The 15618-nt window shown below is 43.5% G+C and overlaps 1 protein-coding gene across 3 annotated transcripts in view; it reads right to left on the bottom strand.

The window, feature by feature from the left end:
- The window catches only part of LOC124007777 (sterile alpha motif domain-containing protein 9-like), a 38351-nt gene that overhangs the window by 6672 nt on the left and 16061 nt on the right, over positions 1-15618 (bottom strand). For 2 of the 3 annotated variants that reach the window (XM_046318530.1, XM_046318531.1), the window contains one exon: positions 505-3495. In XM_046318530.1, the coding sequence (XP_046174486.1) occupies positions 505-3424 (2920 nt within the window). In that variant the 5' untranslated portion in view covers positions 3425-3495. Of the gene's footprint in view, positions 1-90; positions 129-504; positions 3496-15618 lie in introns of all 3 variants that reach the window. The other variant, XR_006834005.1, reaches the window with a different exon arrangement.

The following is a 15618-nucleotide window of genomic DNA, read 5'->3' on the forward strand; positions in this document are numbered from 1 at the left end:
GGTGGTGATGGGTTCTGAGTTCTAAACTTGAAAATATGAAGTATATGTATTCATTTCACTGAGGGAGAGAGGGGAATGTAGAATGTTTACCTTCAGTCAGAATATGTTATTGTTAGACATGAGGGATCCTATGGGAAGAAGAATGGCCACAGTCTGGTACATGTCAACATGACAGTTGTGAGTTGGGGAGAAGTGAGGAATTTGGGCAGAGGTCAGGTCAGATAAAGTGAGGAAGAACAGATATCACTAAAATTCTGTCTAGCAACAGAGGTGTATTGGATGTTCAGAGGTGTAAGGGTAGGATCATAGGAAGAAGGGTTAAATACCAGTGACTGTGTGAAGATGTCTTATCCTTTGGGTGATTAAACTTGGTTTGAGCTTTACTAATCGTCAGTGGGTTTGGAAGTCTCTTGTGTCACTCGTGTCAAAAACGTGAATGGACGTTAGTGGGGAGACAATAGAGATGAAAATGAGAAATATATGACTATACAGTAACTTTCTTACCGTCTTTGATCGATTTGATGTCAGGTACTTCCAACATTTTACGAGGTACCTCCCCTGTCATCCTATCTGAATGGGAGACATGTCCGTGATGGGATGGGTAGTTGATGCCATAGGCCACAGGACCTCTAATGGTGAAGCCAAGGTAGAAGCAGACGTCTCCAGACTTCCAAACTTTGCTTTGTTGGTCGGCACAGACTTCAATCTCCTTGGCATCAACATGCGCAAACACCCGGTGCTGTCTAACCACTCCATTGACTGGAAGAAGAAGGTCCTGGATACTGGGTTTTCTCCACACTTCACCACTGCTCCACTTTTGAGAGATAAAGTCTGGCCTTGCCTCTGGCCTTGCCATTGGATTCTCCTCTATCAATAGGTTGTCTATTTTTGCTCTATGAACCAGTCTGCTCAAACCCTCACCCTTACCCAGGAAAATAAGGGGGAGAAGGTACCTTGAGCGAAGATGCTTTTTGTATGTGTTTTTGTAGGACTCTTGCATCTCCAGAACACATTTGTTGAGGTCAATATTGAAATCCATTTTCTTATGCTCCTCAGGCCAAAACAGCAAAAGGACTAAGAAGTAAAACTCTGGGGTTTGGTTACTGAGATTAGCCACTAGATGTCTCTCCAGACTGCTTCTTAGGCTTGACAACGGGGTAAGCACTGGAGATGCTGCTTCCACTTTGCTTAAGATGATGTTGGCAAGGATGAAGTTTTGGGAAGCTTGATTCTCACCACCACCATCTTTATTTTTTTCACATTCTTGTATTTCCTCCCACAATTTTGTTATTCGGCGCAAGTTAGATTCATCATAGCCCTTATCAAGACAGCAAAGCAGTCCAGGGAAAGTAATGGCCATTTCTTCTTTGAGCTTCTGGAGGGGTACATCTATTGCAGACTCTGAGTGTATCGGTGTACATGTCCCCACGTATTTGCAGTAACAGTTCTTGACATCAGTCTGAAAGTAATTTGGTTCATTTATTTTCATGCTGGGCTTGGAGTACGTCAGGTAACCATCAAAAAACTCACATTTCCTCTCCACCTCATCCCTGAGGCTGATGATGAGTGGCTTGTACTTGAAGAGCTTTTTATGTCTGATTGATATGAAGAAAGAGTCAGCAGATATTTCCATGGTAAGGACCTTTTGCCAGTCATTGTCATGAGAGACAAGTGAGTCAAAAACGATGTTGGCAACCTGTAGATATCCAAATAGTCCTCTGTTGTTAAAGATGTGTGAGACTTTTGTCATACCATCATCTTGCATGTCTGCTCCTTGCTCATTTTCAGCAGCCCTTTCCACATCTTTGAAAGCCTCAAATGCCTTTACTGCCAGTTGCAAGATGTCTTGTGCAGAGATGGAAGGATCATGGACTCTGCTATTTAAATGGTTCTTGTATACTTGCCCCAGAGTGTCAGCAACAAATGAATTCTTAGGATCTCTGTCTTTTGCTATTTTTGCCCACTGCTCTGCTTCATCATATTCCCCCATCCTAAGGTAAAAGAAACGAGCAAGAGCTTGAGGAAAAAATGGGTTTTGCGTGATTTTCTCTGAAGCTAATTGCAAAACAGATACACAATTGCTTTTGAATTCATTGTCTTCAATATCGTGAATCAACCTGGAAAACATGTCTTTCCTCTCTTCTCCCATTTCCCTTTTCGTTGGCTTGTTTTGTAAAACACATACATATCCTGTATTCTGCTGACGGTCCACTGTGATTTCCCTCTTAGTTAGCATGTCTTTGATGACAGGCATCAAATGTTGCTGCACCTCTTCTCCACAAAAGTCTATCAGAAAGTTCCTTGCTGTATCACTCCTGGTCACACCTGCTGTAGCCAATACCTTAACACACTGCTGTGCAATCAGTGGGTGAGCCATGCGGACGTGTTTGTCGTGTCCCTGTTCTGAAGGGAATGTCACTATCAGATGACTGAAAGGCTCCATTCGCTGCTCAAAGGAAGGGCCTCCATAAATGGGATCTGGAGGCCCCAGGAATGCCTGACATTGAGACTGCAGAAAGTGGGATCCAGGGACGTAGGCATTCACCAGTGATAAGAATGCAAGAAGCTGTTTTTTTTTAGGTCTTCTTTTTTTCCTGACATCTAAAAAGACACATGTTTCTTTAACATAATCTCCACTGAAATTTTCTCGCATTATGTTAAAGCCATGAAACTGTTTGTGTTCATTGCTGTAGCTTCGACTGATCTCAATCTGTTTCTCCTCAAACTGTTTTTTCTCTGCTTCAGAAAGTTCCGCCCTGAGAATAACATGTCTTGAGTTGTTATGGTCCTCTTGTTTGATAACTTCCTTACGCACACAGTTTAAAATGATGACCACAGGCATGTGGGTTGTAATGTTTCGGTCTGTAATCTCTTTCATGATGGCATCCTGCAGATTCTCCAGAATACGCTCATCTTCCAGCAGTAAGAGCACAGTGTTCTGGTGGCCTTGGCTGCCTGCAATGAAAAGGTGAATCACCTGCTTGGCGATAGCTGTGAAGTCTGAGGTAGGGCCTGTTAGAACAGCACATCTGAGCTTTTTACGCATATCCCAGAGCACCTGCTTGGCCAGAGTGGTTCCTCCGCTGCCTGGCTGATGCAGCAGATTCATGGTAGGTGTCAGGTTGCCCTTACGCCGTTTCTTAATATTTTCTATCAGCTCCGTGTACCCGTCTCTTTTGATAAAGGGGGTTATTTTATCAACTGACGTTGCCCTTTCAGCCCAGTAGAAGTTAAGCCATTGAGGTGGGGCTCCTCTGTAAAAATCTACCTCGGTCTTCTTAGCTACTGCGGAGTCTATGTCCTCTTCTTCAAATTCATTTGCGTACAAAACATCCAGAAGTGAAATGGAATCCCTGATTTGACTTCCAACATAAATTTCACGACCACGGGCATTGGACAGGGATGACCCCTTGTTGTGTGCCATCTTTGTTGTCTCCGGTCCCAAGCTGAACCATTAGTTGAATATTAGTTGTACTTCATGTGGTGGTATGGACTCTGAGAAAGGAGACAATAATGCTTCAGTAAGAATGTTGAAGGTCATTATTGGTTATAAACAAAAGGCTGATTACAGTATATCTTTGACTTTTTTGGAGTTTCATTTATATAGCTGATATGTTGGACATTGGTTTGATTTATCTACTGACACTGCATGGAGCTGACAAATACAGACTGTGTTTTGCTGCTTGTTGCTACCCTGTAATTAATAGGCATCTATTGTAGCAACCCAACACCTAGCGACCTTGTGAAGAGGTTTGGATCTCTTCATGTAATGGCTAAGGTGTTGGGTCGAAAGTCGTGGGACCCGGGGTCATGTCCCAGGCAGGGCTACCCCCGAATTCGGTGCATTGGTGTCAGAAGTTGGATGGCACCTGAGGCCATCGGAGGGGCGTGTACACATGAGGGACGTGGTATAGGGAAGCATGGGGACACACTCTCCCAAGGAACGGGGAAGTGTTGTGAACTTAAACCAACATCTAACGATGGCTGGGTTGACAATCATGCGACTGTCCGGAAATCCAGACATGTTTTGTGCGAAAGTTTCACTCCTTGAGCTCCGTGTCATACAGTGGCAAGAAAAAGTATGTGAACTATTTGGAATTACCAGGATTTCTGCATAAATTGGTCATACAATTTGATCTGACCTTCATCTAAGTCACAACAATAGACACACACAGTCTGCTTAAACTAATAGCACACAAACAATTTTAAGTTTTCATGTCTTTATAGAACACAACATGTAAACATTCACAGTGCAGGGTGGAAAAAAGTATGCGAACCCTTGAATTTAATAACTGTTTGAGTAAATTTGGACCATTACACTTTACAAAACTGTTTCAGTTCAGCAATATTCTTGTGATGTCTGGTGTGAACCTCTTTCTTGAGGTCATGTCACTCCATCTTAATCTGTTGAGGTCAGGACTCTGACTGGGCCACTCCAGAAGGTCTATTTTTGTTTTGGGTCGTTGTCCTGTTGCAACACCCAACTTCTGTTGACCTTCAACTGGCAGACAGGTAGCCTTACATTCTCCTGCCAAAAGTCTTGATAAACTTGGGAATGAATTTTTCCATCGATGATAGCAAACTGTTGCAGCAAAGCAGACCCAAATCATGATGCTCCCTCCACCATACTTTACAGTTGGGATGAGGTTTTGATGTTGGTGTGCTGTGCCTTTTTCTCTCCACACATAGTGTTATGTGTTCCTTCCTTCCAAACAACTCAGAATATTTTGGAACATCTAGGTGCTCTTTTGCGAACATCAGACATGTAGCATTGTTTTTTTTTGGACAGCAGTGGCTTCTTCCGTGGTGTCCTCCCATGAACACCATTCTTGTTTAGTGTTTTACGTATCGTAGACTCGTCGACAGAGATGTTAGCATGTTCCAGAGATTTCTGTAAGTCTTTAGCTGATACTCTAGGATTCTTCTTTACCTCATTGAGCATTCTGAGCTGTGCACTTGCAGTCATCTTTGCAGGAAGGCCAGTCCTAGGGAGAGTAGCAACAGTGCGGAACTCTCTCCATTTATAGACAATTGTTTTACAGTGGACTGATGAACATCAAGGCTTTTAGAGATACTTTTGTAACCTATTCCAGCTTTATGCAAGTCAACAATTCTTAATCTTAGCTCTTCTGTGATCTTTTTTGTTTGAGGTATGGTTCACATCAGGCAATGCTTCTTGTGAAAAGCAAACTCAAATTTTGTGAGTGTTTTGTAAAGAGCAGGGCAACTCTAACCAACATCTCCAATCTCATCCCATTGATTGGACTCCAGGTTAGCTGACTCCTGACTCCAATTAGGTTTTGGAGAAGTCACTAGCCTTGGGGTTTCCAACCTACACTGTGAACGTTTAAATGATGTATTCAAAATAGACAAGAGGAATACAATCATTTGTGTGTTATTAGTTTTAGCACACTGTGTGCGTCTATTGTTGTGACTTAGATGGTCAGATCAAAACTAGGGTGTAGATCAGCTTTAAAATTGCGGATAGATTGTAAATTCCATCAATGTAATTGTCTGCATCATTTCCAATCCCCCATATATTTTTTTGGTAAATATATATGCAGTATATCACAAAAGTGAGTCCTCCCCTCACATTTTTGTATATATTTGAGTATATCTTTTCATGTGACAACACTGAAGAAATGACACTTTGCTACAATGTAAAGTAGTGAGTGTATAGCTTGTATAACAGTGTAAATTTGCTGTCCCCTCAAAATAACTCAACACACAGCCATTAATGTCTAAACCGCTGGCAACAAAAGTGAGTACACCCCTAAGTGAAAATGTCCAAATTGGACCCAATTAGCCATTTGTCCTCCCCGGTGTCATGTGACTCGTTAGTGTTACAAGGTCTCAGGTGTGAATGGGGAACAGGTGTGTTAAATTTGGTGTCATTGCTCTCACACTCCCTCATACTGACTGGTCACTGGAAGTTCAACCAGGCACCTCATGGCAAAGAACTCTCTGAAGTGTACAGAATGGTGTCGTCTGCGTAGAGGTGGATCAGGGAATCACCAGCAGCAAGAGCGACATCATTGATGTATACAGAGAAAAGAGTCAGCCCGAGAATTGAACCCTGTGGCAACCCCATAGACAGCCAGAGATCTGGAAAACAGGCCCTCCGATTTGACACATTGAACTCGATCTGAGAAGTAGTTGGTGAACCTGGCGAGGCAGTCATTTGAGAAACCAAGGCTGTTGAGTCTGCCGGTAAGAATGCGGTGATTGACAGAGTCAAAAGCCTTTGCCAGGTCGATGAAGACGGCTGCACAGTATTGTCTTTTATCGATGGCGGTTATGATATCGTTTAGGACCTTGAGCGTGGTCGAGGTGGACCCATGACCCGCTGGGAAACCAGATTGCATAGCGGAGAAGGTACGGTGGGATTCGAAATGATCAGTCATCTGTTTGTTATCTTGGCTTCCGAAGACTTCAGAAAGGCAGGGTAGGATAGATATAGGTCTGTAACAGTTTGGGTCTAGAAAGTCTCCCCCTTTGAAGAGAGCGAGGACGGCAGGAGCTTTCCAATCTTTGGGGAACTCTGAGAGGGTAAATAGGCTAGTAATAGGGTTTGGAACAATTGCAGCGGATAATTTTAGAAATAGAGGGTCCAGATTGTCTAGCCCAGCTGATTTGTAGGGGTCCAGATTTTGCAACTCTTTCAGAACATCAGCTATCTGTATTGGGGTGAAGGAGAAATGAGGGAGGCTTGGGCAAGTTTCTGTGGGGGGTGCAGAGCTGTTGACTGGGGTATGAGTAGCAAGGTGGAAAGCATGGCCATTCGTGGAAAAATGCTTATGGAAATTCTCAATTATCGTAGATTTATCGTGGTGACAGTGTTTCCTGGCCTCAGTGCAGTGAGGCAGCTGGGAGGAGGTGCTCTTATTCTCCATGGACTTTACCGTGTCCCAGAATGTTTTGGAGTTTGTGCTACAGGATGCAAATTTCTTTTTGAAAAAGCTAGCCTTTACTTTCCTAACTGCCTGTGTATATTGGTTCCTAACTTCCCTAAAGAGTTACATATCGCGGGGGCTATTCGATGCTAATGCAGTATGCCACAGGATGTTTTTGTGCTGGACAAGGGCAGTCAGGTCTGGAGTGAACCAAGGGCTATACAGGTATCTGTTCTTAGTTCAAAAAAATTTAACGGGCATGTTCATTGAAGATGGTGACGGAAACACTTTTAAAGAATAACCAGGCATCCTCTACTGACGGGATGAAGTCCATATCCTTCCAGGATACCCTGGCCAGGTCGATTAGAAAGGCCTGCTCGCTGAAGTGTTTTAGGGAGCATTTGACAGTGATACGGGGTGGTTGTTTGACCGCGGACCCATTACGGACACATGCAATGATGCAGTAATCGCTGAGATCTTGGTTGAAAACAGCAGAGGTGTATTTGGAGGGCAGGTTGGTCAGGATGATATCTGTGAGGGTGCACGTGTTTATGGATTTAGGGTTGTACCTGGTAGGTTCCTTGATAATTTGTGTGAGATTGAGGGCATCTAGCTTAGATTGTAGGACAGCTGGGCTGTTAAGCATATCCTAGTTTAGGTTACCTAACAGTATAATCTCTGAAGATAAATGGGGGGTAATTAATCCACATATGATGTCCAGGGCACAGCTGGGGGCTGAGGGGGGTCTATAACAAGTGGCAACAGCAAGAGATTTATTTCTGGAAAGGTGGATTTTTAAAGGTTGAAGCTTGAACTGTTTGGGCACATATCTGGAAAACATGACAGGCTCTCTCTGCAGTAGATTGCAACTCCACCCCCTTTGTCAGTTCTATCTTGGTGGAAAATGTTGTAGTTGGGGATGGACATCTCAGAATATTTGGTGGCCTTCCTAAGCCAGGATTCAGACATGGCAAGGACATCAGGGTTTGCGGAGTGTGCTAAAGCAGTGAATAAAAAAACTTAGGGAGGAGGCTTCTGATGTTAACATGCATGAAACCAAGGCTTTTACGGTTACAGAAGTCAACAAAAGATAGCGCCCGGGGAATAGGAGTGGAACTGGGGGCTACATGGCCTCGGTTAACCTCTACATCACCAGAGGAACAGAGTAGGAGTAGGATAAGGGTACGGCTAACGGCTATAAAAAGATCAGAGAATAAAAAGATGAGATTTATGAGCATGGTAGAGTAGATTCAGGGCATAATGTACAGACAATGGTATGGTAGGATGTGAGTACAGTGGAGGTAAACCTAGGCATTGAGTGACGATGAGAGAGGTTTCGTCTCTGGAGGCACCAGTTAAGCCAGGTGAGGTCTCCGCATGTGTGTGGGGTGGGACAAAAGAGCTATCTAAGGCATTTTGAGTGGGAATGAGGGCTATACAGTGAAATAAAACAGCAAGAACTAGCCGAGACAGCAGTAGACAAGTCATATTGACATTAGAGAGAGGCATAAAGCAAACACATGTGTGGATCAGGAGAGCTAAGACAACAACGGGTAAATGGCGATGAATGGGCAGAGCAGGTTAGTTAGGTACGCACTTGACCTGAGTTCAAGGCTGGGGCCAACAGGTAAACAAAATGAGGTGCTGTGTTATTGAAACAGGGGGCATCAGCTGTGTAGCCGAGTGATCATAGGGTCAAAAGAGTAGCAATAGGTGAGTCAGGGTGCTGTTTGGTAGTCACTACTAAGCTAGGCGAGCAGGGGACACAGCGTTCAGAAAAGCTAGCGGGCTGGGGATAGTAGGTGGTTCTTCGGTGACATCGTAACAGAATAGCCTGTTGAGACCCACTCGAACGGTTACGTCGGTAGACCAGTCGTGATTGGTCGGCGGGGATCCGTGTTGGCAGTAAAAGGGTCCAGGCCAATTGGCAAAATGGGTTTTGTAGTCCAATAATTGGCTGGAGATGGGCCTAGCTCCAGGCTAACTAGTGCTTGCTTTGGACAGAGACGTTAGCCAGGAGTAGCCACTTGGATAGCAGCTAGCCAGCTGCGACAATCCGATGTAAAGGTTCATTGCTTGCGGTAGGAATCCGGAGATGTGGTAGAGAAAAAGCAGTCCAATATACTCTGGGTTGATATTGAGCTGTGCAACTGTCAGGAATTGACCGGGCTGAGGCTAGCTGATGTCCGAGTTAACGTGATGACCGCTCGCAGTGGCTAACTGACTACTAGCTAGTAGCTAGTTAGCTGGCTAGCTCCTGATAGGGGTTCCGGTTCTAAAGTGTAAAAAAAATAGCAGATCCGGGCCACATTGGGTGAGGTGGGTTGCAGGAGAATATGTTCAGTCCGTAGATGGAAATTAAAATTAAAAATATAAAAAGTCTATATGAAATATACACGAAGACGATATATACATGGGACGGGACGAGACAAGACAAATGGACGTCCGACTGAAAAGCCATCTTGGATATGTATGAGGTAGTCACCTGGAACGCATTTCAATTAACAGTTGTGCCTTGTTAAAAGTTAATTTGTTGATTTTCTTTCCTTCTTAAGGCATTTGAGCCAATCAGTTGTGTGTGACAAGGTAGGAGTGGTATACAGAAGATAGCACTATTAGGTAAAAGACCAAGTCCCTGTTATGGCAAGAACAGCTCAAAAATCAAAGAGAAACAACAGTCCATCATTACATAAGACATGAAGGTCAGTCAATTTGGAACATTTCAGTTTCTTCAAGTGCAAAAACTCTATGATGAAACTTGCTCTCATGAGGACCACCACAGGAAAGAAGACCCAGAGTTACTGCTGCTGCAGAGGATACGTTCATTAGAGTTACCAGCCTCAGAAATTGCAGCCCAAATAAATGCTTCATAGAGTTTAAGTAACAGACACATCTCAACATCAACTGTTCAGAGGAGATTGCGTGAATCAGGCCTTCATGGTCGAATTGCTACAAAGAAACCACTACTAAAGGACACCAATAATAAGAAGAGACTTGCTTGGAACTAGAAACACGAGCAATGGACATTAGACCTTTGAAAAATCTGTCCTTTGGTCTGATGAGTCCAAATTCGAGATATCTGGTTCCAACCACTGTGTCTTTGTGAGACGCAGTGTAGGTGAACGGATTAAATCTGCATGTGTGGTTCCCACCGTGAAGCATGGAAGAGGTGTTATGGTGTGGGGATGCTTTGCTGGTGACGCTGACTGTGATTGATTTAGAATTCAAGGCACACCTACCAGCATGGCTACCACAGCATTCTGCAGCAAAATGTCATCCCATCTGGTTTGCGCTTAGTGGGACAATAATAATTTTTTTAACAGGACAATGACCAAACACATCTCCAGGCTGTGTAAGAGCTATTTGACCAAGAAGGAGAATGATGCAGTGCTGAATCAGATGACCTGGCCTCACCAATCACCCAACCTCAACCCAATTAAGATGGTTTGGGATAAGTTGAATCGCAGAGGGAAGGAAATGCTGCCAACAAGTCCTCAGCATATGTGGGAACTCCTTCAAGACGGTTAGAAAAGCATTCCAGGTGAAGCTGGTTGAGAGAATGCCAAGAGTGTACAAAGTTTTCATCAGGGCAAATGGTGGCTATTTTGAAGAATCTCAAATATAAAATATATTTTGATTTGTCTAACACTTTTTTGGTTACTATCTGATTCCATATTTGTTATTTCACAGTTTTGATGTCTTCACTATTATTCTACAATATAGAAAATAGTTAAAATTAAGAAAAACACTTGAATGAGTAGGTGTCCAAACTTTTGACTGGTACTCTATGTGGACACCCCTTCAAATGAGTGGATTCTGCGATTACAGCCACACCCATTGCTGACAGGTGTATAAAATCGAGCACAGAGTCATGAAATCTCCATAGACAAACATTGGCAGTAGAATGGCACCGTCATAGGATGCAACCATTCCAACAAGTCAGTTCATAACATTTCTGCCCTGCCCCGGTCAACTGTAAGTGCTGTTATTGTGAAGTGGAAATGTATAGGAGCAACAACGGCTCAGTTGTGAAGTGGTAGACCATACAAGCTCACCGAACGGGACTCCCGAGTTCCGAAACACGTAAAAATCTACTCTGTTGCAACACTACTGCCTCTGGAAGAAACGTCCACACAACAAACTGTTTGTCGGGAGCTTTAGGAAATGGGATTCAATGGGCAAACCTAATATCACCATGAGCAATGCCAAGCATCGGCTGGAGTGGTGTAAAGCTCACCGCCATTGGACTCTGGAGCAGTGGAAATGCCTTATCTGGAGTGATGAATCACGTTTCACCATCGGGCAGTCCGACGAACGAGTCTGGGTTTGGCGGTTGCCAGGAGAACGCTACCTGCCCGAATGCATTGTGCCAACTGTAAAGTTTGGGGAAGGGTCTTAGGCTGTTCTGGTTCGGGCTAGGCCCCTTAGTTCTAGTGAAGGGAAATCATAACACTACAGCATACAATGACATTCTAGACAATTCTGTGCTTCAAGATTTTGTCACAACAGCTTGGGGAAGGCCCTTTCCTGTTTCAGCATGACAATGCCCCCGTGCTCAAAGCGAGGTCCATACAGAAATGATTTGTCGCGATCAGTGTGGAAGAACTTGACTGGCCTGCACAGAGCCTTGACCTTAACCCAAATGAACACCTTTGGGATGAATTGGAATGCCAACTACAGGCAAGGCCTAACTGCCCAACATCAGTGCTCAACCTCACTATTGCTCTTGTGGCTGAATGGAAGCAAGTCCCTGCAACAATGTTCCAAAATCTAGTGGAAAGCCTTCCCAGAAAAGTGGTGGCTGTTATAGCAGCAAAGGGGGGATCAACTCCATATTAATGCCATGATTTTAGAATGAGATATTCGACAAGCAGGTGTCAACATACTTTTGGCCATGTAGTGTATCATTTTGATATATTGCATGGTCAGTCCTTGCATCCATAACTCTGTTCATGAATTTGAGAGTGGTTTAATTTATCCAGCCCCATCCCTCAGTTCAGGGGTGGGGAGCACTCTTTGTTATTGTTTCTACTGCTGATTGCCCCTTAAAGCAAGAAATGTCTTTTGCATGGGCTGCGTCTCAATCCACCGCATCTGCCGATGTCGGCCATCTGCTTCTGCAGTGGAAGGTGACAGAGCTACAGCAGTGTTTATCAGACCAGGAGATATCCGAAAATCGGTAATAGAGAACATTTGTAGCGTCCGAATAGTATGATAATAATATGACCCCACCATCGAAAGGTGAGACTCTCATGAACACGTACGTCGGTTGTTTTGATCTAGGATGCCATAAAGCCTCATAAGACTCGTCTGAAAGTAGCCCGGTACCAGTTAAAATAATGAATTGCATTGCAACTGGAAAGTATTCAGACCCCTTGACTTTTTCCACATTTTGTGACATTACAGTCTTATTCTAAAATGGATTGAATAAATAAAGTTCCTCATCAATCTACACACAATACCCCATAATGACAAAGAGAAAACAGTTTTAAGAAATGTTTGCAAATTGATTAAAAATAAAACCAAAATACCTTATTTGCATAGAGTGGGGAGAACAAGTATTTGAATCACTGCCGATTTAGCAGGTTTTCCTACTTACAAAGCATGTAGAGGTTTGTAATTTTTAAGTAATTAATTTGCATTTTATTGCATGACATATGTATTTGATCACCTACCAACCAGTAAGAATTCCGGCTCTCACAGACCTGTTAGTTTTTCTTTAAGAAGCCCTCCTGTTCTCCACTCATTACCTGTATTAACTGCACCTGTTTGAACTTGTTACCTGTATAAAAGACACCTGTCCACACACTCAATGAAACAGACTCCAACCTCTCCACAATGGCCAAGACCAGAGAGGGTGTAATGACATCAGGGATACAATTGTAGACCTGCACAAGGCTAGCTTGGTGAGAAGGCAACAACTGTTGGCGCAATAATTAGAAAATGGAAGAAGATCAAGATGACGGTCAATCACACTCGGTCTGGGGCTCCATGCAAGATCTCACCTCGTGGGGCATCAATGATCATGAGGAAGGTGAGGGATCAGCCCAGAACTACACGGCAGGACCTGGTCAAGGACCTGAAGAGAGCTGGGACCACAGTCTCAAAAAAAACATTAGTAACACCCTACGCCGTCATGGATTAAAATCCTGCAGCGCACGCAAGGTCCCCCTGCTCAAGCCAGCGAATGTCCAGGCCCGTCTGAAGTTTGCCACTGACCATCTGGATGATCCAGAGGAGGAATGAGAGAAGGTCATGTGGTCTTGATGAGACAAAAATAGAGCTTTTTGGTCTAAACTCCACTCGCCGTGTTTGGAGGAAGAAGAAGGATGAGTACAACCCCAAGAACACCATCCCAACCGTGAAGCATGGAGGTGGAAACATCATTCTTTGGGTAGCTTTTCTGTAAAGGGGACAGGACGACTGCACCGTATTGAGGGTAGGATGGATGGGGCCATGTATCATGAGATCTTGGCCAACAACCTCCTTCCCTCAGTAAGAGCATTGAACATGGGTCGTGGCTGTGTCTTCCAGCATGACAACGACCCGAAACACACAGCCAGGGCAACTATAAGGAGTGGCTCCGTAAGAAGCATCTCAAGGTCCTGGAGTGGCCTAGCCAGTCTCCAGACCTGAACCCAATATAAAATCCTTGGAGGGAGCTGAAAGTCCGTATTGCCCAGCATTTGCAATAAAATGCAAATGAATGACTTAAAAATCATACAATGTGATTTTCTGGATTTTCGTTTTAGATTCCGTCTCTCACAGTTGAAGTGTACCTATAATAAAAATTATAGACCTCTACATGCTTTGTAAGTAGGAAAACCTGCAAAATCGGCAGTGTTTCAAATACTTGTTCTCCCCACTGTAGGTATTAAGACCCTTTGCTATGAGACTCGAAAATCAGGTCAGGTACATCATGTTTCCATTGATCATCCTTGAGATGTTTGTACAACTTGATTGGACTCCTCAGTAAAAGGCACATGGCAGCTCGCTTGGAATTTGCCAAAAGGCACCTACAGGATTCTCAGACCATGAGAAACATGATTGTCTGGTCTTATGAAAGATGTAACTCTTTGGCCTGAATGCCAAGCATCACGTCCTTGATGAGCGCTCAGGACCTCAGAATGGGGCGGAAGTTCACCTTCCAACAGGAAAACGACCCTAAGCACACAGGCAAGACAACACATGAGTGGCTTAGGGACAAGTCTCTTGTCCCTGGCCCAGCCAGAGCAAGGACTTGAACCCATTCGATCTCTGGAGAGACTTGAAAATAGCTGTTCAACGATGCTCCCCATCCAACCTGACAGGATCTGCTGATGTAAATGTAATATTTCAGTTTTTAATTTTTAATACATTTGCAATCATTTCTAAAAACCTGTTTTTGCTTTGCTATTATGGGGTATTGTGTGTAGATTTATGAGGGGGAAAAACAATTGAATCCATTTTAGAATAAGGCTGTAATATAACAAAATGTTGAAAAAGTCAAGGGGTCTGAATACTTTCCAAACGCACTGTATATATGGAAGTAGTTTAGTGTCAAAAAAGGGGTTAAATATGGGTCACAAAATGTTTTCTATTAATTCCTGATCTTTCTTATTTCTCTCAGACACTTCAAAACAAATGTCCTGTTAGTCAAAAAACAATCTGGTCACGTCTCCAATGGATGGGCCTCTGCAAGATTAAATATGGGTCACAAAAAGTTTTCTATAATTTTCGGATCTTTCTTATATCACTCAGACACTTCAAGACACATTTCCTGTTTGTTTTTTGACTATCTGGTCACGCCTCCAATGGAGGGGCCTCTGCACACACACCTACAGTAAATCATTCAGACCAGCGCCATCGACAAAGAATATAGGGAAGAGACCACGATTTAGACTTCCTACCTTTAGGCTGCTATAGCCCACATATATATTTCGTTTGTCATTCTATCGTTTTCATGGAATTTTAGTGGTAATTAGGCCTAAATACACTGAACAAATATATAAACACAACATGTAAAGTGTTTGTTCCATGTTTCATGAGATTAAATAAAAAATCACAGAACATTTTCCATACTCAGAAATAATGTATTGCTCTCAAATATTGTGAAGAAATTCATTTACATCCTTGTTTGTGAGCATTTCTTCTTTGCCAAGATATTCCATCCACCTGACAGGTGTGGCATATCAAGAAGCTGATTAAACAGCATGATCATTACACAGGTGCACCTTGTGCTGGGGACACTAAAATACCACTCTAAATGTGCAGTTTTGTCACAACACAATGCCACAGATGTCTGTTTTGAGGTAGCATGCAATTGGCATGCTGACTACAGGAATGTACACCAGAGCTGTTGCCAGAGAATTCAACATCATTTTAGAGAAATTGGCAGTACGTCTAACCGGCCTCACAACCACAGAGCACGTGTTACCAAGCCAGCCTCCACATCCACCTTCTTTACCTGCAGGACTGTCTGAGACCAGCCACCCTGACAGTATTTCTGTCTGTAATAAACCCCTTTAGTGGGGAAAAACTCATTCTGAATGTCTGGGCCTGGCTCCCCAGTGGGTGGGCCTTGCTCCCAAGAGGTTGGGCCATTGCCCTCCCACACCCACCCATGGATGCGCCACTGCCCAGTCATGTGAAATCCATAGATTAGGGCCTAATGAATATATTTTAATTGACTGACTTAGTTATACGAACTGTAACTCAGTAAAATTGTTGAAATTATGGCATATTG

This window comes from Oncorhynchus gorbuscha, linkage group LG21, assembly GCF_021184085.1.
Source record: "Oncorhynchus gorbuscha isolate QuinsamMale2020 ecotype Even-year linkage group LG21, OgorEven_v1.0, whole genome shotgun sequence".
In the NCBI taxonomy this organism is placed as follows: Eukaryota; Metazoa; Chordata; class Actinopteri; order Salmoniformes; family Salmonidae; genus Oncorhynchus; species Oncorhynchus gorbuscha.